Here is a 25,874-nt window from a genome sequence, read left to right on the forward strand (position 1 = left end):
TGACAGTTCAAGGTAAAATAGATCTTACTGACCTCCTTGAGAAAACCTAGAAAAGAATCAAGGAAAAGATTCAGTAGTTTCAAGTAATTTCTTTTGCGAGTCGCCAATATTATTTTCGGTGGTTAGCTAGTCATGTAGAGATTAGAGAAGCACCAAGATTAGGTCAATTCTGATGCGACTAATTTTCGTTACATCGAGGTGACAATTTGAGACCATGAAATCTGTTCATATCCACAGAAAAAAGATCTTATGTAAACTGAAACTATCTTAATTGCTACATGAGACATGCAAAAATTTTGATGCCAATGTTTTTTTATAGGCAATGATTGATAAATAAACAATACTTGCATTGACTCAGATGAATTTATGTAAAATATATTTGGGAAAAGATTGCAGATTAACGAAGCTTCACGGTCATTACAGCTAGTGAAAATGTCATCTCCCAACTACCTGCAAAGCTTTTGGCTTTCCCTCCATCAACAGTTGCTAGCTTCTTTTGAAGTATTTTTATTCACTCTGTTCCTACCACTGAAGCTATCTTAAATCTCAATCCACTGCAGTGCAAGGACCTCAGAGACTTGCTTAGAAACCACTTGATTGCTTCACCTTCCTCCTCTGTTTCTTTCTCTCTCTCCATCTCTGTGTGTTTGTGTGTGTTCTCCACTCTCCCATCTCTTTCCTTCCCCCTCCGCATCTAGCTTGAATCTCAAGCATATTGCTTGCAATAAATCTAGCTTATGATTCCCCTCCCTCATCCTCTCATGCACATCAACCTTTTAAGTCCCTCCACATCCAGGAACACCAGGCGTGGGTTTGGAGGAATGGGACGGCATTCTTGCTGTCTCGAGCAGAAGATAAGGAAAGGATTGTGGTCTCCTGAAGAAGATGAAAAGCTCTACAATCACATCATTCGATATGGAGTCGGCTGTTGGAGCTCTGTGCCGAAATTAGCAGGCATTCTTCAGCTCTTCGTTGTTTCGAATCTTCTTCTTCCCCTCTCGTCCCGATTCCTGTGTGTAATTCAGATACTTATTTTCTCCTCGCAGGACTGCAACGCTGTGGGAAGAGTTGCAGACTGAGGTGGATCAATTACCTGCGGCCGGACCTTAAAAGAGGCAACTTCTCGCAGCAAGAGGAGGATTTGATCATAAGCCTACACGAGATCATGGGCAACAGGTAGCAGGCAAGCCTTGAGGAGATCATGTAAGCAGCTCATGGTGTCAGGCTTTCTCACGTTTTGTAGTTGCAGGTGGTCGCAGATTGCATCACAATTACCTGGAAGAACAGACAATGAGATCAAGAACTACTGGAACTCGTGCCTCAAGAAGAAACTCCGACAGAGAGGAATCGATCCGAGCACCCACAAGCCTCTGTGCGAGACAGAGACCGAAGCCCAAGAGGCGAGCAAGACACATCTCGAGCAGTTGCCATTACAGCCGGTGTTCGACCCATTCCCACTGATCGAAACCGAGACATGTCTGGATTCAGTGGAGAATAATGTGAACATCTACAACCAATTCCACCAATCTTTTGAATCATCACTAGCGCAGAATGAGTGCTATGCCAACTCAGGGCTACGAGAATACAGCAGTGTGTTGGATGTTTATGGAGACAGCTCAAGCAACAGCAGCAACTGGAATTGCAACACAGGAGCTGAGATGAAAGATGTGTTGGGAGATGAGGCCTTGAATTGGGTAGCTCAGAGTGAGGGGGAAGCACCACCTCATGTGCACATGAATGGAGGGGAGGCCCATGAACACAAGTTCAGTCCTTGGCAAGAGAAACCAAATGCAGAGAGCTCAGAAGATTACAGTACCTATTCCATGAGGTTTCTGTCTTGTGATGTAGCAGAGACCTGCTTTGATATCCATCGAGGAGCATTGGCAAGTGAATTTAATGTGGATTTCTTCTAGAGTTTCTTCAAATGAATGTTGTATTCTTCTTCTGGTCTGCTTCTCATCACAATTTTTCTTTTCTGTTTTTTGTCATTATGAAGAGTATAGATTTATAAATAAATTGCTATTTTTTCTTCTCAATTCCTTGAAAAGGAAAAAATAATTAATGGATATCCATTATTGCCATTACCTGAAAATTTTTCTGCTCAGCTCTTTCTTGCCTCTCATTCAACATCTCAAGAACATTTTGGTAAACAGAGGGAATGACTTCAAAAGCCTCTGCTGCTGCTAATTGTAATGTTGCCTCTCCTGCCGATTCATCATACTAATCGTACACGTCTTCAACATAAATCCATGTTCACAGATCCACAGAATGTTCCGGTTGACTTGTCGTCTAAACAAGTCAAATCCTACTGAAAGATACTCTCACAGGAACTACTGATGGATGGATAACAAGACGCGAGAGAGAGACGTGGGATTTGTCTCAAAGAGGAAGGTGAAGCATCAGTGGTTCGGTTGTCTACTTAGATAATAAATGACGATCCTGTTCCAAGTATTTACATGCTGTTCTTCTCCTTCGGTAGCAGTCACTGGTTGATCATTGAAGAGTTCTGCTAAAGAAACTGCTTTCTCCTTCTGCTACTATCTAAGACATGAGAAAGACATTCCTGAGCAATTTGTCATGAACTACTCTGTATGATTCTTGAATTGCTTTCTCAGACTTATAGACAGAAATTGGCAAAATTGGATAGAATTGATTTTGGCTGATTCTGGCCAATTCTAAGTGATTTGACAGCCGCAATAACAGAAAAAGAAGAAGAAAAGGAAAAATGCGGAGATTTCCTGCTATCTCAAAGATTTTAGAATATCGCAGACAGTAATCTAACAACAGGATCACTAGCATGAGGAGATCAACCGAAAAGCATCAAAATTCGATCTTTAGGGCAGAAGACCTCACAAAATCGAATTTTTAGAAGAAGACCTCACAAAACCTTTGAGAAAGGTCTCGGTAATCCATTTGGTGGGGCGTTCAAGTAATGGCGCCATCAGAAGTTGGTGGGCATCTCAAAGGATGGACGACGTGGATCCCCTCGCGTAAGTATCTCCTCTGCACGACTCTCAAAGCACGATATATGGACACACATGGCAGAAGGTACGTGCATCTTGAGCAAGATGACACCAACACACATGCATGCATTCTTCATGCTGCTTTCCAACCACTTCGGAAGAGGACGAGGCTAAAAGATTACAATTGAAGGAAAATAAATGGTGACAACACATCAACCTTATTGGTTTTGGGTACTTCACTCGAGCAAATTAACCTGAGGAGGGCCAACAAGAACATCAAGCAGAGATAGCTCACAGGGGAGAGAACAACCGAGGATTACAGAAACATGAAGAACATCCAGTGGAAGTCGTCACTGCACTTATTGATGGTTCAGCTTCCTGCAGTTCATCCTGATCTCTCCCTTGTTCCCAGTGAGAGGGGTGATGTTGCCCATCTTCACCATGGACCTGGCGAAATGCTGGAAGAAGAGCTCGTTGTGCGCCGCGTAGAGCTCAACCAGGTGCATCGTCGCCGGGTTGTTGGTGAAGAGGATCTCGTCGGAGCTGAGGAGGCCCGTCTTGGCCATCAGGTTCCTGAAGTAGGAGTTGTCGAACTTGGTGGGGCTGACGAAGTCCAAGGGGAAGAGGTTCTGGTCGCCGCCGGAGCGCGGGCATCGCGTCCTCAGATGAGCTGCGTAGGCCGGGTCGAGGGTGAAGTCAGGGAACCCCTTCCCGGTCTGGTTGTACAGCCTCTGCCGGAAACTGGTGCATCGCGATAGCCCGATCGTGTGGCTACCTGCATCGCATTGGATCACCTCGCTGTTACTGCATGCGTGATTCCTGAGATAAAGCTACATGTGTTAAGGTTACCAGAGAGGGCGACGAGATCCACAAGGTCGAGTCCCTTGAGCTTGAACTTGGTGAGGATGGTCTGAAAAGTGTTGTTGGGAGCAGGAATGTTGTTGTTAGACCCTTGTATGCTTGCTCCCAGTGAGTCTCTCCTTCCCAGTGGAACATCCCAGTACGGGCCACCAGCCTAATCCACAGCACAAACAACATAAATCTAATCTGAGACTTTAGATCTAAACCCTAGCATGGAACGAGATATGTATCATACCAAGACAGTAGAGTCTCTGGCAGCAAGAGCTAATACGTCGGCGCAGGAGACTGTGTGAGGACACTCCTTCTCCAACGCAGACTTGATCTCATCGATGACCTCGAACCCTCTCACGGAGTTGCGATTAGGGATGGACCCCTTCTCGCTCACAATAGTCCCACTGCTGTCCAGCAAAATGGATGCGTCGCAGCCCTGGAAGAGACAGAGAGAGAGACACACACACGACAGTGTTACACATTGCGTTTCGATCTATGTGATGTGGTCGAATGAACTAACCTTAACGAAACAGTCATGGAAGTGCAGGCGAAGCAAGGAGGCAGCCATGCGTGCTTCCTTCGCAACAGCTTTCGCGACTATGGACTTCACGATCTCTTGGGCTTTGGGGCACGAGTGGTCGTAGAACTGTGGGTAGAGGAACGGGCCGCCATAAGGGAAGGCGAAGCAGAGAGGAGAAAGAGCGAGGGCTGCGAGGACCATAAGGAAGCTGCTGATAGAAAGAGCCATGTTTCCTGCTTCTTCTTCTTCTTCTTCTTCTTGAAATGCTTCTTGGTGATGATGGAGGATTAGATTGGGGCATTTATAGTGCAGAAAGGCATAACAATTAATTCGAGATAGTGGAGTTAGTAGGCTATTGCTTAGCTTCTTCCTCCTACTCCATGGCCACCATGAGAAGAGCAAGTATAACAGAAACAGGTATTTTATTCAACAGGACCATGCAAGTGATTAGAATCACTTCACTTCTTTTGAGATTGGGATTTGACTTGCTATTCACATAGCTCTGCAATAGTTGACTGTATCTACTTACAATGGTGGTCAAATGTTGTCTTAGAAATGAACGAAAACCTTGTTTAGTTTTGGCTCATGTTTTTGTAGCACAAGATCAAATAAAAATCTGACAAAAGGATCTTACTGACCTTAGTTACTGTGCAATAAGAAGTCCTGCCAACCTAAGGTTTCAAGTCACTTCCTCAGGAAAACAAGTTCCATTGACAGTTCAAAGGAAGGAAGGATTTAGTGCATACAAAAAATGTAAAGGAAATGTCAAATAAATTCCTCAGATCCATAAACAGCCACAAGGATTAGGTGGTAAGTCAAGCTCAGTCCTGGATAGGTGGCTTCATAGGCAGACAAAACTTTATTAAAAGACACAATAGGCCTCCTAGAAAGGGTAGGGAAGACCATAGCACAATAATCCAATACTCCTTAATTTACCATTTCAACTTCTAGCTTGGTCAAACTTGGATAATAGCATTTAGAAGACATGGGCATCAAGAAGGTAACTTGATATCATTAACCCAAAGGATTAAACTGATGAATAGTGATGAACTAGTATCTAACATACATCAAACCCTCATGATCCACTGTCACATATTCTGGTAATCTAAATATTGCATGTAGGAGTTTCCATCTAACAATATTATCACACTCTCTGTCCAACTACATGCCAGTCTTCCATTCATATGCACATGAGGAAAAGGTAAGTAAACAGAAGAGTACCAGCTTCACAGTGCATTAGTTACCATAATGTATGAACTCAGATCTCTACTGGCAATTCTATCCACAAAAAAAAAAAGTAATTTTCAGTAGCAGTTGAGGTGGACATGGATACCTGCTCCTCACATTGCCAAAATGAATCAGCCTCACATATCTGTGTGTCTCTTCCCATGGCCAATCAAGGATTGGTGCCTCTTTTGCCTTGCTTTGCATTTGTTTGGTTCTTGGATCAGACAATTCTCTACCTGCTCCTGAGGCCAATGCTACTTTCTAATGTGTGTTTGGTGGCATCAGTCTGATGATTCATGCACCCACTTCCATGAAGCTATTTGAATGCCTGCTAAGGCTAGCTAATGAATTATCAGGATGACATTCTCCAGCTAAAGGATGAAAGCTACAAGACATGGAAGATGAACAACTCATCTATTACTGCAACTAACCAGCTTGCATGAGTAGTGGTTGGAGGAAGTGGCTGCACAACTTGGCAATGACCTTATGATCTCATCTGTTCCTCTTTCGTGTTTCTGATCTCACTTGAAAAAGGAAAACATGCAGATTAAGTTTCATACCAAGTTTTCATGGAGCATTATCATGTAATTACAACTTCATTAATATCACATTCAATTAGTGCATGACTTCCTTGCAACTGTCCCTTTCTCTTTTTTTCCTGTACTTTGTTGTTCAGAAAAGTGTGATCACTGTGATATCAATTGGAATTCGTCAGCTGTGATTCATCTTTCCTCATCAGTTGGACTCTAGCATTGTTTACATACTTTAAATGAGATCATTCATCAATAGGAATAAAGATTGACCTGTTGACTGATTTAAAAGACTAAAGTTTATATACTGCAAGTCAAGTAAACTTGATATATCAAATGTCGTATATGGTACTTGCAGGATGCATTACAAATCAAAATATCTTATTAAGTAATTGTGGAATAGTAGATTTACTTAGGTTTGGGCTATATGGACCTAATCATTTATTATTATTAGGCCCAATTAAACCGCGATCATTGAAACATTATCAGTAGTATCTTGTAATGAGTTTGGGTAATAATTTAACGAGTTAACGATTCTACTCTAATGAGATATGAGGATATTATAGAGACATTTGGACATATTCATCAAGCCATCAATAATCTAAAGTTATATAGGATTTAGGATACAATAACTATGTTCTAAATTTATTTACTTCTTATAAGGATAAAGTTGATGATCAACACATAAATTTGAATGCCCCAACACTCTCCTCATATCCCATCCCATGGGTTGATTTCCATACGTTGGTGTCAAAATCTCTTCATCATCAACTTACCCAACCATCTTAACAGTGTTTTGATATGCCCATGGGAGTGTGCAGCCATTTCCCATTAGTGTCTGAGCTCCTCTCCCCATCATGGGGTCTCCCACTGACCTATGTGTTTGTGTGTGGAACTCCTTCTAGATATGATTCCATATGTGGCCCCATACACCACATCTTCAAATGATCATATGCAAATTAGGTAGTGGGAAGAAAAATCATATCATATCCACTTGAGTGCCAACATCAAATCAAGATCAAATTTTGCAATCATTTTAATTGAAAACAATAATTATTAGAATTAAGAAAATACTTCGAGTCTATCAATTAATTCTCATGTGTATATATATATATATATATATATATATATATATATATATATATATATATATATATATATATATATATATATATATATATATATATATATATATAATTCCTTTGTCGGTATGATTTAGTGGGAAATTGGTTGAGTCATTGCGGGCTACAGACCTTTAGTCATCTTCTTGTAGGTTTCAATCGAGCCCACTACTACTCGTGGGTGGGATATAAACCAACTCGAAAAGATTGATGAATAAAGGAAGCAAGTTGAAAGTGAAGTCATGATCTAGAGAGAGAGAGAGAGAGATAGCTTTGTTAGGAAAGCTTTTGTCATGTGAACAATTCCGAGACATCAAATCATTTCTGATTTTTTCGATATCTTCTCAAAGAAATTTTGTCCTTCTATTAAGGCAAATATTATCTTACGACTCATAGGTCTCATCATTGGTTGCTTGGTCAAGAGATAGGAGTTACACTTGGATCACCTCATGTTAACCTAATCGTTGGCGTTTGACTATGATGCATCATTTGTTATGTACAATTGGTATTGCCATGTGTTAAGAGTTGTGACTAAGTCAAGAGGGGTTGGAAATTTAGTAGAAGGATCAACTCATAGAACTCTTCGAGTACAAACAACAAAGTATATGTTTGACTCAACACAAAAATAAAACTGATAGTGGTGTCACATCAACCTAATTATGGTGCCATAAATAAGTATACACCAATCTATATCAAATAACCTTGAATTAATACAAAAAATACAGTGGCAAGCATGCTAAACCAGTCCTTTATAATCTACCGAGAAGATGATTTATTTTTGGGTGCTTGTCTTTTGTTGGAAAATATATGTACTATATTATTAGCTTCTTACATAATTTTAAGGTCTTTTCTAATTAATAAAAAAATATAACTTCCATTTCCTTTTCTCTTTAAATATAATGATTTAATTCAGTCATAAATCATTGTGTGGATACATAGTTGTGGACAAATTGACCTATTAGTCCATATAAATAATTGGTGCATCCTCCTTACACCTAAGCTATAATGCAGCCATCAGCAAGGCAGATGACAAGTTTGACCAAAACCTAAGTCTCCTTCTTTATAAGTCCTGTCACATTCCCAACAACTTCAAAAATGATGTCTGTGATGTGACATAAGTCCAAATAGATCTCACTTATTTCTCCTTCATATTGGTCCCATTTCCTATATTTATTCCCATCGGCAGTACATGCACAAAGCACCCGTCAAACACGCGTGCTATCACCGGTCATCGTTCCCACAATGCCTTACATAAAGCTTACGTACATATATCACTGTACATGGGACCATACCATCCCCCGCACTTTGCACCAGCCACAGTGCAACATGATATATATCCGTGGCTTTGATTGCCACAGCATCGCACCTACCTTCCCTCTTCCTCCCTTAATCAAGCAATGGCCACTGGTTATGGCTGCGGAGGTGGAGCTCTTGTTCCGATGTATGTGATGCTGATGGCCTTGCTCATCAGCAGCAGAGCCATCTCTCGTCTCGAAGCGAAGGGGAGCTGCGTAGAGAGCGAGAGGAGGGCTCTCCTTGCCGTCGGGGCCGACATGTACGACCCTTCCGGCGACTGGCTCGCCTCCTGGACCGGCGACGACTGCTGCACGTGGAGAGGAGTTGCCTGCGATGGTGCCACTGGCCATGTCACGAAGCTCGACCTACGATTCCCTTACCTGGACGTTGTCGGAGACGTCGACGCCAGCAGGGTGAACCCTTCTCTGCTTGAGCTGAAGCACCTCAAGTACCTGGACCTGAGCATGAACAACTTCTCCTCCGCCGCCGTGCCCGAGACGTTCGCATCCCTGGTGCACCTGGAGTACCTGAACCTGTCGAGCGCCATGTTCGCCGGCGCCGTCCCTCCTCAGCTGGGGAACCTCTCCGCCCTTCGCTACCTGGATCTCAACGGGTGCTACGGCGACCTGCACGTGGATGACCTCGGCTGGCTCTCTCACCTTCCTTATCTCAGGTATATCGACATGAGCTGCGTCGACATGTCGCTAGCGACCAATTGGTTCCACTCCATCAACTCCATCCCCTCCCTCCAAGTGCTGCACCTGCAGTGGTCGAATCCCACGTACGTCCCGCCCACCCTGCCGCCTTTCAATCTCACCTCCATCACCATGCTCGATCTCTCCGGTAACCTCAACATAAACACTTCCATCCTGGACTGGCTGTCCAACGCCAGCACCCTCGAGCATCTCCAGCTCGGCTCCTGCGGCGGGTTCGATATCCAGCCGCTGCAACCTGCGCTGGCGGCTCTCACTAACTTGCTGGAATTAGATCTGTCGGCCAACGACATCGAAGGCGAAATCTATGGGATTGTGGGCAACGCCAGCAAGCGCTTGCGGAATCTGGATCTGCAATGGAACAAGCTAACCGGAGACATCGCACGCATCTTGGTGAGCCTAAGGCACCTGGAGTACCTGGTCATAGACAACAATCAGATCACCGGGCATCTTCCCGAGATGCTGGGAAATCTCAGCAGCCTACGGTATCTAAGCTTCAGCTCCAATCAAATTTCCGGTGACATTCCACAGACCGTTGGGAATCTCCTTCGCTTGGAGTTCATATACTTCTCCGGCAATAACCTCAGTGGCGAGATACCACAGAGCATAGGGAACCTCACCAACCTGATACAATTGTATTTGGGACGGAACACCATCGCCGGATCGATACCGGAGAGCATCGGCAATCTCCGCAACCTCGAAGAGCTCTACCTGTCGCATAACAACATCACAGGGCACCTACCTCCGTCCATTGGGAACCTGGAGAACTTGCAGGCCATGTACTTGCAGAACAACTTCATTACTGGACGAATACCAGCGACCGTCGGGGGCCTCCGAAGCTTGCGGCGCCTGGACATGTCATCCAACAGCTTGACGGGGAACATACCGAGGGGAATGGGAAGCTTGTGCAACCTAGAGTACATCGATTTGTCCGACAACATTGTCGCAGGGGAGCTTGCTGATTTCATAGATGGTTTGTCGAACTGCTCTCCACCACTGCGTCTATCTTCCCTGCATGTTTCTAACAACAATTTGAGTGGGATCATCCCTCCAAGCTTGGGCCAGTTATCTGAACTCTCTGAGTTGTACCTCCCCTCGAACTCTTTGGCAGGGAATGTGACCGAATCCCACTTCGCCAATCTCGCCATCTTAAAGTTCTTGGACATTTCTCAGAACACCTTGAGGGTGATCCTGCCTGACGACTGGGTTCCTCCTTTCGATGCCTTCACCATTGGAATGAGCTCCTGTCATCTGGGAACCATAATTCCTGCTTGGATCCGAACCCAGACGAGCCTAGAAAACCTGTACCTGTCCAGAACAGGGCTCTGGGGTGCCGTTCCAGCTTGGTTCTCGGGGTTCAACCCCAGTGGCTGGCATTACCTTGACTTGAGCTCCAACAGCTTGCATGGTTCATTACCAGTTGTGCGTTCTGTCGAGCAGAGCATCATAAACCTCTCCAACAACTCCTTCTCGGGACCTCTCCCCCGGAGCTTTGCAGCTGATCTGAACCCATCCATCTTGACCTTGTCTGACAACCGTATCAGTGGAGACTTCCCTCCCTTCTTTTGCAACATGACCTTACTGGAAGTCCTCGATCTGTCCAACAATGGCTTGTCCGGGGAGTTGCCGGATTGCCACAGCTCATATCCAACATCGCTACAGTCTCTGCACCTGAACAATAACAGCCTCTCTGGAAGTCTTCCTGCCTTCTTGAAACACTGCAAGCAATTGATCACCCTTGATCTGGGTGAGAACAGGTTGTCTGGTGAGCTACCGAGGTGGATAGGAAGCAGCCTCTCGTCTTTGAAGGTTCTTCGGTTGAGGTCCAATCTACTCCATGGCACCATCTCGGCGCACATATCCAACCTCACATCCCTCCATGTCCTGGATATCTCCTGCAACAATCTTTCCGGTGCCATCCCTTCGTCCATTGGATTGCTGGACGCAATGGTCGTGATACAGAATGTCATAGAGCCGCTGATCGACAGCAACGCGCGGTACTACAGTGAGCATGTCCTGATAACCACCAAAGGATCGACCATCGAGTACAGCACCGTGCTATCGCTGGTGACGAGCATAGATCTGTCGAACAACGATCTGCATGGTGAGATTCCGGTTGAGCTGACCGATCTCCATGGACTGCATTTCCTGAACTTGTCCAAGAACCATTTGGCGGGGGAAATCCCGACTGATATTGGCGGCATGAGGCAGCTGGAATCACTCGACCTGTCGATGAACAATCTCGGCGGCGAGATTCCTTTGAGCTTGTCTGCTCTAAATTTCCTGAGCCACATGAACCTGTCTTACAATCACTTGTCCGGAAGAATCCCGACGAGCAATCAATTGCAGACCTTAAATGATCCCTCGATCTACGTCGGAAACAAAGGCCTCTGTGGAACGCCTTTGCCAAAGTGCCCCGGTGATGAAGCTTCTCAAGGTCCAGCTTCTGCAGGAATTCAAGAAGAAGATAACAGTGACAAGCTCGAAATGATACTGAACATTGCTAGCATTGTCATAGGATTCGTGGTTGGATTTTGGGGTTTTGTTGGCACAATGATCGTGAAACAGGGCATGAGGATTGCTGTCTTCCAATGGATCGACAGGATCTATTGGCGGTTGGCAGTAAAACTGGCAAAGCTGAAGCTAAAAGGACAAAGAATGACTTGAACTGTGGCAAAACATGCTATCTAATATTACTACTACTGCTAATGGCATGTGTTTCATGGTTTCGGTTTATCATCTTTGGTCCTTTCATATATGCTGCTCATCTGTTTCCAAGTTACATGGTCAAATCACATTCTTCTGAAATCTACATGTGTAGATTAAGCTTCTCATGATGCATTAAGGTTACCAACTTTCGTATGTTGATGTCTTCAGAAGGGCTTTGATGTGATCCAGTGCCTAACTCTTTGTCTGTGGACTACTCTCAACAATTATTTGATTGGAACATGCTCCACCTTCAAGTGCCACTCAATGAGGAGTTTTAGGGTCATGATCAAGCTTTTTTAAGATGTGATGAGTGATCACTCTACCACTACCATAGTCACCAAAGATTTCCACCATCACAGGCAGATACAGAGAAGTTCCGAGTGTTGTCCCAGTAACCCAAAGTTGCCTTTTGCCTTGTCTCCTCGTTAATGGCTGCCTGCACCTCTTCATTACCTTTGAGCTGCAACATGGAATTCTGAAGCATTTCTTATCATGCATTGAGATCTTAATATAGAGAGCATGACAGGTGATTTCCTCATCCCAACACACTTTTTGTGAGTTAATCCTTACATATATACTTTATAACCCTCCTTTTTCAGCAAGGCATTATCAAGAACAGCAAAGGAAGAAGTATCACAATTTGCTTCTTCTAGCAATTGAATAAAGGAAGAAGCATAACAATTTGCACTTTTCTTCTTCAGATGATATATATACATACATACATACATATATATATATATATATATATATATATATATGGTGTGTGTGTGTGTGTATGTATATATACACGCACACAATTCAATACATATGTCAAGAATGACATTTTTATTGCACTCAAGGTTCTTGTCTTAGTTTCTTGGTCAGACAACAATGCTTGGATCAACATGTTCAGTGATCACAGGGAATCAGCAGTCAGTTTTTATGTCTATGAACATTCATTTATGTTTTCCTTTTCCTGGAAATTATATTTTGCAGGACCCTCAGAACTTGGACTCATGTGGTGATATTTTACTAAGTTTTTGACAGAGTGAAACTTAAATTCACAGGATCAATTATTGATTCTTGTCCACAGACAAACACTGTGGTCCACAGGGAGCAAAGAAAAAAGATGTCATAACCTATACAAGATAACAATGTTAAATAATGGAAGTCAGAGAACAGTACTTCATGTGCATACACCTGTGAATGCACCATTGGATAGCTCTAAGGTGTACAGTTTGGCTGTTTCAGCAGATTCCATCCCAGAAATTGTCTGCAACATTAACTTCAGCTATCAGACTGGCCAGCCAACACAATCCAGGCAGAAAAGAATACAATGGCAGGCATCAGCAACAATGGCAACTGATATTATATTACTTGGAGCTCACTGATTAAGATATCTATGCTGAAGTGATGCCTTTGTAATGGACCTAACAATTCAAATTGTTTTCTGTAGTCTACATGTTTCAAGCCACTTGTCACACATTTTATCATTTCAATCTATCAAACTCTTGAGCTTTTCACAATCTGCTTGGGCATCTTCATAAGTCAAAGCAGACCTACTGCAATTTAATGTAGCTCTTGATCAGTTCTGATAACATGGCACACAGATACACAGAGAGAGAGAGAGAGAGAGAGAGAGAGAGAGAGAGAGGGAGAAAGCTGTTTATGCTTGATACAGTTCTTGTTTGATTCCTTGAAGCTCTGAAAACTAATATATGTCTTGATCTTCTACCCAACATACATACTACAACAGACACCATGATAGACAAAGACTCATTGACAAAGCAGTGATAGCAACACTGCAGACACCAACCTCCCTCTCTGTCAGTATAGGAACATATTGCCTACTGAAGCCATGATGGGCTGCTGGTTCATGTACATGAGGTTCCATGGATTGCTAAAGCTATTATTGACCTGATGGCCATCACAGAACAGACCACTGGTGATGGCGGTGTTCCCATTCAAGCAGTGGAGGATCTCACTGAGAGACTGCAGCCTGTTGCCGAGCTCCACCATCTGAGTCCTGAGGACAGAGTTCTCGGCCTCCACAGCTGAATGATGCCGTGTGGTGAGGGTCAACGATGTCAGGATCCGGCTGTTCTCCTTCCTCAGCTGGTTCAGCTGCGCCGTCAGATCGTCCAAATGTTTCTGCTTGCGCATCCTCGACCGCCTCGCGGACTCGCGGTTGGATATCATTCTCTTTTGCCTCTTCTGGTCCATCAGTGCCTGCAGATCCTCTTCGGAGCCTGACGTCTGGAGCAGGCTGGATCCTGACGAAGTCCCACCGGGAGAAGCCATGGAACACTGAGATCTTTAGCAGTCCTTTAGAGACTATGATGCTGATGCCTCAGGAAAGACTAGATCTTGGGTGGAAATAAGGCTAAATAGTATCGGTATACAAAGATTATTACTTAGAAAAGGATACTAAGAACGAGTCCACGAGAACACATAGAACCAGTAGAGGAAGACAACAGAGAAGGACTGGACGAGATGGGTGCTGCGCCTGAGGGTGGAAGTTATCATAAATCCAGAGAGAAAGATCTCACTGTTGATAGCCAACATAGACTTAGATCGGAAAGATGATGAGAAACCGATGCTGCATGTGAAAGGAAAGGGGAAAAAACGAGAGATTTTAATACACAAAGATGAGATCTTGGAACAGAGAGCAGCACAGAGCGACCCCAGACTTCAGCAGCAAGGTGGAAGTGATGCTGAACCCAGAAACAGAATCTCCAGAGAAAATTTTGGCAGAGTTTCCCCAGCAATTCGTAGCAGAAAGGATCCCAAGAACAGGAATCCAGTCGAAGGAGATGCAAAGGAGGGACCTTTTCTACCAACACAACAAGGACAACAGCAAGAACAACAGTATTCAGCTGTAATCCAAGAAAAATCTTCGAGGCAAACCAGCCACTCGAAGCAGGAAGAGGACTACAGAAGAACAAAAAAGCAGCAGCAGAACCTCTTACAAAGCTTAGCAAAGAAGAAGAGGAGAGAAGGAAAGGGAATTGGAGCCTATGAGAGGGGTGGAATTTATAGAACAAGATGGACCAGAGGCATGAAAAAGAACCATCAAGTGAGAGAAGGAAAGGAAGAGAGAGAGTCGTTGAGAGGCTCCACTGCATTTGAAGGGTAGATATGGAATTTTATATTATTATTATGAAAAAAAAGAATCAAAGAGATGCAGTTTCAAACTTTTTTCTTGAGTTTTACTATCCCATTATACAATTAAATGTAACTACTGATAGTTTACTTCCATCAGAACACTTCCTTTCATGCTTTGCCTGTTGGAGAGGAGAAAGTGAAAAGTTCTACCAAGGACACCTTTTGGAAAGTAAATGACATCACAGATAGGCACCCTCAAAGCTACAACAGGTATATTCCTCTCTCAGAAGACAGATCATTCACAGGGCAAGGCTTAGGTTGTGATTCCATTTCTGACCAGAGAGGATTAAATATTACCAGATACTGTTGACATTGTTGATGATATGAAGCCATGGCATGGAGGTTGGAATAATGTGTTCTACGAATTATAACCAATATAAAAATCACTCTGTCAGCTGCTTCACACTTTTCTTTTTGCACAGTAATCATCATAGTATCACAGGCATCAATGGAGGAGGAAGGAGGGGTAAATAAGGATGTCTGGTTTTCATAGTCCAACAGATCTCCCAAGGACTGCCAAAGATTGACTACAGGTGTTTGGAAGAGAAAGAAAAGACTATTGCACAAAAAATCCATTCACTTATTTATTTATCTGAGTATTCAAAACATGGCTTTGAATACTTGGATAAATAATTATAAGATATGTTAACTTATTCCTGATAATATTAAGGCAGATGGGGGTTTTCAGATATAGTGATGTCTCAATTGTATGAAGTAAATTTTACATATCCAACAAACATCCAATGTAGGTAGCCAAATACCAAAATGGTAGTAAAGGGAAAGGAATCAAGAAAGGAGTAGAATAAAGATTAAGTTTCCTGGACATCAAATCACTTAACCAGAAATTTAAGGACCATATCACCCAGTTGAGGGAGGGGCCTGTCCCAATCTTGATGTGATCTAGAAGTGCACTTGTCATCCTTCTACCAAATTACTCTAGGATAGGATCTTATCCTCTTGATATTATGTTGAAACTCTTGCAACATTAAAATAATAATCCACATCTTAATCTATATGTTGTCATTTGAAAAGATTATCCCAATTAGGTTTGTAAGCAATAAGCACACCCCATAAGGTGTTCATGTTTGGTAGTAAGTTTGACAGTCCATATTGGTATTTTATTGGCTCAATCTATTTTATCTAGACAAAATCACCATGTCTATATAAGTTTCTTGGATTTTTCGGACAATTTGGTCGATTTAAATAGCATTTTCTGTTTATGGATTGCAGACTTGATTATGCTTTGGCCATTGTTTGACCTAAGATTGGTGTCTGTTCGATACCATGTCTATTAGCAATCTAATTCCTATGTGTTACCTACCAACAAGATAAAAGGACTTTGGACAACAAAGAAAGTTTTATTGGTCGCATCTAGGAAACATCTCAGAGAGAGAGAGAGAGAGAGAGAGAGAGAGAGAGAGAAGAGTTGACTGTTGAGCTCACCAATGGAAAGAGAAAAGTAACTGGGACAAGTTATTCATATAGTACAAATGGTCCAAAGCATGCATTATTGAGAGTGATGTTTGTATTCCTGAAATCTCACAAAGATTTGGATGTGTAATGATATAATAAAACTTTCAAGAGTTATCTAATAAAATCTTTAGTTTAAAAAAGTTGGAAAAAAAATATTGCAACATCTTTTTTTATCCCTTTCTAAATTTCTATCCCAAGTATCAGTTGTGAAGTAAGGAGGAAAAAAAGTTCAGTGACAGAAACTTGTGAATCTTTCAAGAATGAATTATTTCTACATTTGATTGAGCTTTTGATACTTGTATTCTTTCAAATATGAATCTATCTCTAATTCTTTATCATTTCATCTTGGATGTAGCAATCATGTTGGGTTGGATCTTCTTCTTTGATGTGGGACACCATTTGATAGACTGGTTTACATTTAGCAGACACATACAAATGTTCTTCCATCTTTTTTCTAGTCTCTGAAGGAATGAGACATTTTGTGGAATGGAAACATTAGCTTCAACATATGATTCAGAAATCTTGCATTGGATCTGAGGCTAAGAATGCTTCATGGAATAATAGACACCAAAGCATCATTTGCAATTTTTTATGCTCAACCAAGAAAAGAAAAGAAAAGAAAAAGGAAATTTATTTTCCTTTTTCTTTCCCTGCAACATATTTGAAATGTACAAAAGAAAACAAAAAAAGAGGTAAAGGAGAAAGAAAATAAGAGATGCAATATGTAAATCAAATTTAGGACCAAAGTACAAGAACTATCAATAACACTTTGAGTGGCAGACGCATCTTCCCGGCAAACATCAGCATCACCTCCAGATTGTTTCGTCCTCATGGTCTATAGCGTTTACATTTCTCAATCCACCATACGGTAAAATCAAATGGGGGACCTTCCTGTGCAGTCAGCAATTGCAGGAGTGGACATGTTGATCGCCCACATGTTTCTGTCATCTCCGGTACAGTGCATGCACTGTGCACCAAGTCTACTCCTCTATGGAATTCCTTCTCCTTCCATGGTTGTTGTCCTCCTCCATCTCTTTCAGGATGGAATGATCAAATGCTCAATGCATTTGTGATGACGATAACCTAGAAACCTCTGGCCACTCGATCATCGTAGGCAAAAGGACCTTCAATATGTTGGTCTTCCCTGCTTTTTCTCATCTTCCTTCTCTTGGAAAGCAGACATGACCACCACTAAATATGATGAAGCTAGCTTTTGCTGCATTTTGTGTCATCAGATCCCACTTGCTTCTTATCACAGAAGATAAAGCCTTTCATTGTATCTTTTATCAACATCTCATCCTATAAAGACTGCCTGCATGCACACTATCTTCTTTATCACTAACCTTTTGGCAACAAGCATGACCACCTCCAACTCACCTTCCACTGGAAGCAGTGACCACCATGCATGCATGTGCTCCACAGTGGGAGAGCCACAAGACCTGCACGAATCAGCTCTTGCAATTGGTCGTGCATGGGAAAGCCATCGTACCCAATGCAGTTTCGGAAGGGGAAAAGAACAGTACAAAGCTTAATGGTTAAGATTTTGGGAGACAAACGTGAAAACCATGTAGCATAGCCATATATATGCTCATCATAGTCTCCCCTCAACAATACAGCTTAAATACCAAGATCTACTGACTGTGGCTTTCATCTGTTATCGAGATTGGATCATTCGAAATGATACGAATTCATAGGTGCTTCTGAACGAACCTTTTATCCTCTTCTTGTGCTTTGTTCTGCTCATCATATTGCTGATAACCCTAATAAAAACAAACCATAAGCTCAAAACAGTAGTTTTTGGATCACTCGTTCAATGCTGGATCGGTTCACGGCTGATTTAGCATGGATGAGGAAACCTATAACTTTTGCTACAGTATATAAGTAGTTGTTGTGGCTCGGAGTTGGACGTACATTTGTAAGGGTCAACTTCATGTTTTTATTCTTTCTGTCATTCTTCTTCCTCTTATCATTTTCCTTCTTCTTTAGCTTTTTCTGCTACGTTTATACGTGGGTGGTGCTGCTCCTTCCTTCTTCTTCTTCTTCTTCTTCTTCTTCTTTTTTTTTATTCATCTTTTATTTGTTTTAGCATTGAATCCCAAAGAATAAAAACGTTATGTGAGTAAATTATTATCTTTGTTATTTTTTTTATTATTTAAGAGTTATTTATGCATGATAAAATGAGTTCTCGTCGAAAATAGTTTTTCAAAAGTTAACTGGTATTTATTCCTTCACATTGAGATGAGCATTGAATCTCGAAACTATCATAACCAGTTTTACCATAAAAAAAAAATTGCAAGGAAACTCTTACATTTTAGTATAAATGAGAGAAATTAAAGAAAATAGGAAAAATAAACTGTTAAGAAGTAGAATAATTCTTAAAAATATTAAGAAAAACTGTTCGGATACGATTAAAAATATCAAAAACCATTGCATAAATCCAAGGGTGGTTTGGTGAAATTAAAAAAATGGAATAAAAAAAAATCATGTAAATCTGAAATATATATAAATTGTATAAATTTAAAATTTTGTTATAGAAGTTCATTTGGTTGGAATTAAAAGCTTTTCCCTAAATTTCAAAGCCTTTGGACTACTCATTAAGGTTGATACTATGATTTTAGGATCAAGCCAAAATCACCATATCCAAATCCAAAAAATACTACAAATAATAATAATAATAATAATAATAATAATAATAATAATATTCAAAATATATAAAGAAATTTTAAAAATCATATACTATTTAGATTTTGGGATCAAACCAAAATTAGGGTATCGAATACTAGTTGATTTTTTTGGTTTAATTTTTTATCACACCTTTAGAACATATTTATAAGCTTAATTGTCAAAAAATGTTACATAAATGTATCATATTTTGATGGAAATAAAAAATATAAAAATTAAAAAAATCATAGATTGTGCAAATTCTAAAAAAAAGAAAAATATAAAAAAATTATAAATTAGAAAATATATCATAGAGGTCCATTTGGTTGCAACCGAAAGAAAATTTACATTATTTGGATTATTCTTTGATATTGATACTCTGATTTAGGATCATAGCTCCCGGACATATTTATAAGTTCAAATGTCAAAAAATATTACACAAATCTATTGTAATTTGGATGAATCTAAATTTTTACCATAGCTTGTGCTATAGTGTTATGGAAATGTTATATGCTTATTTATCTAATAATCTTATTATAGGGATAATCCACAGATGAAGTATTTTTCTATTCTTAATTAGATTGATATTAAGAGATTAGGTGATACATTGAAGGTGTCATTAATCATAACATTTTTGATGCATTAGATGTTGTTGTTGAGCGAGTTATTTTAAGTGAGGACATATATGATAATCTTGAACAAATGCTTGTTGAATATAATTGTAGCCAAGATGATGATGTGTTAATTAATGACACCACTTCCTTACGCTGAAGATGATGATTGTTCCTATGGTGATCTTTTTGTTGGCAAAGGTATTACAAAGCCTCTAAAATTATTTTATTATATATTTTTTATATATACTATTTTGTAATTCAAATAATGTCTTTGTGTAAGTATTTTGAGATAGAGATGAATTTCAAAAAGTCTTGAAAGACTCTGATTCGAAGAGACTTTGAGATCAAACATGTTGCAACTTGAAATTATAAAATAACAATAAAATATAAAGTTTTCGATTATCAATAGATGATAGTAGCTTGTGGTGGAACTGATAATTTTAGAATGATTAAGTTTCATAAAAAGTATGAATATAATTTGTTAAGATTAAATTGGGATCATAAGAAATACAATAGTTCTTTCATTGCAGATCAAATCAAAAATCAAGTTATGATAAATATTGACTATACTTCGAAGATGATTATTATCTATATAGAAAAGATATGAAATTACTATATCACACAAAAAAAATAGAAAAAAGCTTATCTTGCATGGGAGCTTGCAGAGGTTCATTGCGACTTTGACGATCTAAGAGACTCTATATGTTCAATTCATATATATATATATATATATATATATATATATATATATATATATATATATATATATATAAGAGGAAGAACTTTCCCACTCTCTTTTTTCGTCAGCAAAATCAACGATGCAAAAAGAAACAATGTTAAATATTTCACTTTTTTAAGTATAAAAATCTTAATATAATTTTTAAAAGTATAAGAATCGAAACACTAAAAATAACAAATTAGAAAGAATAATTTATAATTAATTCACCAATCATACCCAAGAATTGGTTCCAAAATAATCGTTTCAAATGAGTGGAGTTGATAAATATGTCTACTTAGATATATCAAAACTGAAAATTATATTATTCTCACTACTATCTGTGAATATAAGTTTGTTTATCTCCTGCTAAATATGTCTGCATTGAAGCCACAAAATACTGAACAGCTCATACAAAACCAATATTAGCACATGGCCATACACTTTATTCTCATATATCAAATAAATGTGGATGAGGAACAACAAATTGGCCAGTTAACTACTTGGGGCCAACTGCCACAAGTAAATGCTAAGTGAATCAACCAAATGAAGCACACTATTAAAACAAATATAAAGATACATCTCAAGTTATAATAAACACTTCACTTGGTTCAGAGAATAAATTGAAGAAATCTTACAATTAGATGCTGACATATACTGCAACCAAAATGGAATGTAGTGTGTTGAATCACAGCAAGCGATCTGAATTATTCTTTGGCAAGCATCTCACTCTCCTTCGCTCAGGATTGGAACAATCAGAGGTTTCAGCTGCGCAAGATAGACAATTGCCCACCTGACAGGAAAATAAATTGGTAATCATTCATAAAACTAATGATTGGAAATTTCACCAGTGAGGTAACAATAAGATCGATAAGACTTTTGACATTTTCACTTGGTAAATTGCTTGGCAAACTCAACTGCCATTTTGACATTAAATTTAACTGGGAACAATAAGCTGTACACTCTCGCAAAACATCAGACACCTTTAATGGGTGATTGCCAAAAAGAGGAGAAAATAGAGATAAACCTCATCTCTTATGCAACATAATAAATCAGATGTGATGAAAATCTCATGACAGATGTAACAAGATTATACTACTGCTCCATTACCAAATTCAGCAGCTGTTTAGCATGTATTCCCTGTAGTCATGCTCCTTCCTGAGACATTTTGAGTCATATCCTACTTCCAAAAGTTTACGTTCCTAACACAGGATTTGGATGTTTGGCCCTGATGCAACCTACAGTTTGCATAATATCTTTGCTCGAGGTCTAAGATTCAATCAATTAGTCTTTTGATTAAGTCAGTTCCAGTCAAATGGCACTTGGCATAAAATTTCATATTATCACTATAATTGTTTTAGTGTGTTCTCATTGCCATCAAAGAGATACTCCTAAAATTGATAGCGTTCCTTAATTTCTTCTTTTCAAAATATATAAAGTTAGGAAACATGAATTCCTTTGAAAATGACAAATTTGTAATGTAGATCACAACTATTAATTAAAGAAACTTTAATGCGTCAGCTAAGGATTATATACTCGGATGGGATCAAGATTGGCAAGAAAATATTTTAAAAATAAAATAATAAAGTAACAAAAATGGAGGGAAAAAGACTTCCACATTATTGGTTAAAATCAGTTCGGTCCAAACTTAGGGCCTAGCTAAGCACCTAAGAGGTTGCAGCCAACAAGAATGGAGTTGCTATTGACTGGATGAAAACCTCCAATGGCAGGGCTATGATCATGAAGAACTTTATTGCATGGTTACAAAAGATTCTCTTATGTACATCTCCCATGATACACTAGTAATTTACTGGTAGCTTTATCTACAGAGGTAGCTTTATTGGTACCAGTTGCAACCCTTCAGTCTAGACTAAAAAGACCAGAATACACTAATAATTTACCCAACAGGAAATTTAATACTTGTAACATCCAACAATATTCTAAATCACTTGTGCGGTTACATTTTGCATGCTAATTGAACACAAAAATTGAACATACACAAGTGTATATCCCATACTAAGAAAAAGAATAAAGTGTACATCAAAGATAATTCTTAGCCATTATGAATTATATGTTCAGACAGCAGAAATATAAGGTGCGAGGCTGTTACATTGTTACAGTAAGCTATCTGGCTGGCCCTTGGTGATTCAGTATATGTTGATATTATCATATTAGAAAATATTAATGTTTCATGTGGTCAATTTTGATGTAGCTAATTCTTATGAAATAGACACTTTTAAGCTCATCAAAACTTTCTAATTCTGAATTCCACAATTTTCAAACGTACAGTTCAGCTCCCCTTAGGAAAGTTCTTTGTATACTTCTGATGATATTTTTATCGGTTAATGCAATATTGATAATTTCTTTCAGTAGAACCAATTCTTAGCAAGACTAAGATATAATGTAATAACATGGAAGCAAAATATCTTGTTATAGATCACATGGAAGCAAAACAAACTTAGAATCACCAAAGATTGTAATGAATTAAAAAGAATGCCACAAAGCCATAGCAATAAGAACTTACATCATCCAAGAGCAAACTGTTGCTGTGATGATCAATGTTAAATGAAACCTGCACAACCAAATTGTTAGAATCACTTCACATTTTCACTAACAAAAATGATAACCAACAGCAATATCTGACATTGAACTAGAAATTATGACAACAGATTATACCATCACCTATCATGCTAGTAATTACCCTAACTAAAAGTAGCTCCCAATCTACCTTCCAATGTTGGACTGGAGAAAGTGTTTGATACCAAAGGTTGGTCTTTCAGTAAGTAAATTTGTGAACATCAGGATTGCATCTGAAATCCCCACTATATAAATGATTTCCTGTTATCATAGAGTGAACAATTAATACTACATTTAGGGTCATTTTTTATGTTTTCGAATGCAAACTAGAATTAGATTAGTTGCAGAGTTGAAGCAAATGATGTCTAAAAGTCAAGTGGGCAGAGATGAGGGGATTTAGAGTTCAATAGGGTCTTGAAGCAGGACTGGATTGATGGCCACTATAGATTATATCAGTGGCTGCTTTTCTTTCTCTGAAGCCTAATTTGTTCAAACCTAACTCGATTCATTAAGAAATAACATGGCTGAGCTGGTGAGTGGAAGAAGGGAAGCATTGTAGCTATTTTTTATTTTTCTAGGTATTCATAAAATTAAATCAGATAGGTGGAGTCAATATCCTTCTTAATGCTTTGCTGCAACAATATTTTTATTTCAAATGTTATTTTTTTTTGTCTGAAAATATCTCTTGCAAAAAAGTCTAAAGAAGCTTTTCCCTTTATGCTCTACTCATAATCTTGCCCACTTGACATCTACACTTCTATCATTCTCACCATAAAATATTATCTATACTGCAAGACATTGCTAATATATCTATCATCTGTAATTTAAAAATCAGAAATCAGCTCATTCAAACTCAGTGGTGAAAATCCAAGCAATGAGGTTCCTTCAAGAATTTACTAGGAAATCCTTATTCTGGTCAACCTATACCTTGAACTTTTAATGAAATAACACAATGATTATTCGCCATTATTATGTTTTTCAGGCATCTTGAGTCGAAGAACCATGTTCTGACAATTAAACTAGAATATAACATCATATATCTTATGGCATTTGAAATAAACTAAAATTATATGACTAGATCTTCACCAATCAAATAATAGAAGAGTAAAGAAGCCTCCTAAAAAATATGGTTGGTTAATGATAAATTGCTTTCCTAATCTAACTTTCCTTCTACAATATCAATAATATCCTAAATATTAGGGCCCAAACTATGGAAACATTGGACTACCAAACTTGGATCTTGTAGTCATTTTCTATGGTTAGTTGACGAGGACAATGACTCCCAATTTGCTTCTGTCGTAAGTGACATCAGAATGAGACATGAAAATCTCATATAGGAAGATTAGCAAATAGTGGTGCAAATTTTTCATGGATGCTGAGCTTGAAGAACCTAAAGATGATGCAATCATTGTTATGTTAATCCTTTTTCTAATGTACAGGTTCAGGTTGTCCAGATAGATCCTTACAAGGCTTGATGCCTGCAAAAGGGCTGAATGGACTGATAATTCAAGGCTCAGATTAATATTAATTGAGATCAGTTAAAGCACCATCAGTTGAGCTAAATTAGTCTCAAGAATTGAATTTAATCTGCACCTACGATTGGGCGTAAATAGATACCCATTGGTAAAAGGATGAGCACTTAATTCAGAGAAAAAATTAGAAAAAAAAATGAACATAAGCAATACAAAGAAGATTCGGATATTTCGACTTAAGAACACATAATAACCTTTTTTTACCATTTAATGTGGTTCTTTGACTACCAATGGTGCCCAGACTTGCTGACAATCACACTAAATCCTCTAAATCAACCAATACCATTGAAAAGTGCAAGAATCTTCAGATCTTTTTGCACAACAAAGAAATTGATTGTAGAAAAGGGCGGTCCAGTACATTAGTCTCCTACTATGGGGGCCTGAGGACGTCAATTTATGGAGATCAAAACAAATTTAAAAAGAGACTTTTCCGAGACTTTTCAATAGAAATCATATCAGAGACCTTTCAGATTACACATGCAAGACAAAAATACAAGCGATACCAGCATATCTGGTAAAAAATTCCATGGATCTCCATCCGTAGAAAGGAATGAATCGAGAATTTTGAACAAGTCCGTTGCCAAACGCCACGAAACCCCTAGTAACCAAGAAAGAGGAGGAATTGAAGCAATGACGTACAGATTGCTGGAAGGACCACGGTTGCAGCAGAGGCGCACCGAGACAGAAGCGACAACGCCCACCACAACGAAGATGATGGTCGTCATCAAGAACCCAATCGGACAACCTTCTTTGATGCTTCGATCTCCTCCGCCGCCCCCGCTCCAACCTCTCTCTCTCTCTCTCTCTCTCTCTCTCTCCTCTGTAATCGGGATGGATGGGCTGTGATGTTTTGTCGTCTCTTTTCCCACTCTTTTCATGTGCACAAAATAACGTGCTTGGAGGTCCGCGATCGTTGGAATGTGCGTCGTACGGACCCCGATAATTTTTCGGATCTGGGTTTGATGTGACCGGATCCGAGTCCGATAACTGAATACTACTAGTCGGAGTTTCAGGTTACGATTTACTACACGATCTATCAGCCGATGACAGGACCGTGGCGCCCCTCAATATTGTTTTCATAGAATTTGTTTGTTCGAATCGAAATCGAAGCCGAATTATCCAGGTCTGGTCCGGTTCGATTTCGAACCGATGAATCACCAAGCTTATTCTAATTTCGATCTGTTTCGGTTCGAACCGAACCGAACCGTGACCGTGTCTACTGGTGTC

The 25,874-nt window shown here is 39.6% G+C and overlaps 5 protein-coding genes across 6 annotated transcripts; 2 read left to right on the forward strand and 3 right to left on the reverse strand.

Annotated features, from left to right (window-relative positions):
* The first annotated feature begins 528 nt into the window (after positions 1-528).
* On the forward strand, positions 529-1,992 carry LOC135672342 (myb-related protein Hv33-like). The gene is made up of 3 exons (XM_065180800.1): positions 529-954; positions 1,047-1,176; positions 1,250-1,992. The coding sequence occupies exons 1-3, from the start codon at positions 738-740 to the stop codon at positions 1,911-1,913; spliced, it is 1,011 nt and encodes a 336-aa protein (XP_065036872.1). The 5' UTR covers positions 529-737; the 3' UTR covers positions 1,914-1,992.
* Positions 1,993-3,116: 1,124 nt separating this feature from the next.
* LOC135643231 (peroxidase 72-like) lies at positions 3,117-4,612 on the reverse strand. Its single transcript, XM_065159944.1, has 4 exons — positions 4,336-4,612; positions 4,060-4,251; positions 3,813-3,978; positions 3,117-3,738 (listed from the first exon to the last, which is right to left on the reverse strand). The coding sequence occupies exons 1-4, from the start codon at positions 4,561-4,563 to the stop codon at positions 3,323-3,325; spliced, it is 1,002 nt and encodes a 333-aa protein (XP_065016016.1). The 5' UTR covers positions 4,564-4,612; the 3' UTR covers positions 3,117-3,322.
* A 3,961-nt stretch (positions 4,613-8,573) lies between these two features.
* Positions 8,574-12,148, forward strand: LOC103980764 (receptor-like protein EIX1). 2 transcript variants are annotated; one of them, XM_065159936.1, is made up of 2 exons: positions 8,574-9,290; positions 9,402-12,148. In XM_065159936.1, exons 1-2 carry the CDS (start codon positions 8,611-8,613, stop codon positions 11,887-11,889), a joined length of 3,168 nt encoding a protein of 1,055 aa, XP_065016008.1. In that variant the 5' UTR covers positions 8,574-8,610; the 3' UTR covers positions 11,890-12,148. The 2 variants fall into 2 exon arrangements, with proteins under 2 accessions (XP_065016008.1, XP_065016002.1); XM_065159930.1 differs by having other exon boundaries at positions 8,575-12,143.
* Positions 12,149-13,613: 1,465 nt separating this feature from the next.
* LOC135643240 (bZIP transcription factor 11-like) lies at positions 13,614-14,961 on the reverse strand. Its single transcript, XM_065159954.1, has one exon. The coding sequence runs from the start codon at positions 14,209-14,211 to the stop codon at positions 13,738-13,740; it is 474 nt and encodes a 157-aa protein (XP_065016026.1). The 5' UTR covers positions 14,212-14,961; the 3' UTR covers positions 13,614-13,737.
* Positions 14,962-21,072: 6,111 nt separating this feature from the next.
* Positions 21,073-25,525, reverse strand: LOC135672025 (V-type proton ATPase subunit e1-like). The gene is made up of 3 exons (XM_065180479.1): positions 25,287-25,525; positions 23,063-23,110; positions 21,073-21,331 (listed from the first exon to the last, which is right to left on the reverse strand). Exons 1-3 carry the CDS (start codon positions 25,523-25,525, stop codon positions 21,265-21,267), a joined length of 354 nt encoding a protein of 117 aa, XP_065036551.1. The 3' UTR covers positions 21,073-21,264.
* Positions 25,526-25,874: the final 349 nt, after the last annotated feature.

The sequence above is a fragment of the Musa acuminata genome, chromosome BXJ1-4 (assembly GCF_036884655.1).
Source record: "Musa acuminata AAA Group cultivar baxijiao chromosome BXJ1-4, Cavendish_Baxijiao_AAA, whole genome shotgun sequence".
NCBI lineage: Eukaryota > Viridiplantae > Streptophyta > Magnoliopsida > Zingiberales > Musaceae > Musa > Musa acuminata.

What these genes read in the sequence shown, in the direction of transcription:
- LOC135672342 (XM_065180800.1), top strand. Translation starts at nt 738, where the DNA reads ATGATTCCCCTCCCTCATCCTCTCATGCACATCAACCTTTTAAGTCCC. An exon ending in CTCTGTGCCGAAATTAGCAG is followed by an intron (nt 955 to 1,046) that starts GCATTCTTCAGC and finishes TTCTCCTCGCAG; the next exon opens with GACTGCAACGCTGTGGGAAG. An exon ending in CACGAGATCATGGGCAACAG is followed by an intron (nt 1,177 to 1,249) that starts GTAGCAGGCAAG and finishes TTGTAGTTGCAG; the next exon opens with GTGGTCGCAGATTGCATCAC.
- LOC135643231 (XM_065159944.1), bottom strand. Translation starts at nt 4,563, where the DNA reads ATGGCTCTTTCTATCAGCAGCTTCCTTATGGTCCTCGCAGCCCTCGCT. An exon ending in CCAGAGACTCTACTGTCTTG is followed by an intron (nt 3,979 to 4,059) that starts GTATGATACATA and finishes GCTGTGGATTAG; the next exon opens with GCTGGTGGCCCGTACTGGGA. An exon ending in GGATCTCGTCGCCCTCTCTG is followed by an intron (nt 3,739 to 3,812) that starts GTAACCTTAACA and finishes AATGCGATGCAG; the next exon opens with GTAGCCACACGATCGGGCTA.
- LOC103980764 (XM_065159930.1), top strand. Translation starts at nt 8,611, where the DNA reads ATGGCCACTGGTTATGGCTGCGGAGGTGGAGCTCTTGTTCCGATGTAT.
- LOC135643240 (XM_065159954.1), bottom strand. Translation starts at nt 14,211, where the DNA reads ATGGCTTCTCCCGGTGGGACTTCGTCAGGATCCAGCCTGCTCCAGACG.
- LOC135672025 (XM_065180479.1), bottom strand. Translation starts at nt 25,525, where the DNA reads ATGAAAAGAGTGGGAAAAGAGACGACAAAACATCACAGCCCATCCATC. An exon ending in CGTGGTCCTTCCAGCAATCT is followed by an intron (nt 23,111 to 25,286) that starts GTACGTCATTGC and finishes TTGGTTGTGCAG; the next exon opens with GTTTCATTTAACATTGATCA. An exon ending in ACAGTTTGCTCTTGGATGAT is followed by an intron (nt 21,332 to 23,062) that starts GTAAGTTCTTAT and finishes TTTTCCTGTCAG; the next exon opens with GTGGGCAATTGTCTATCTTG.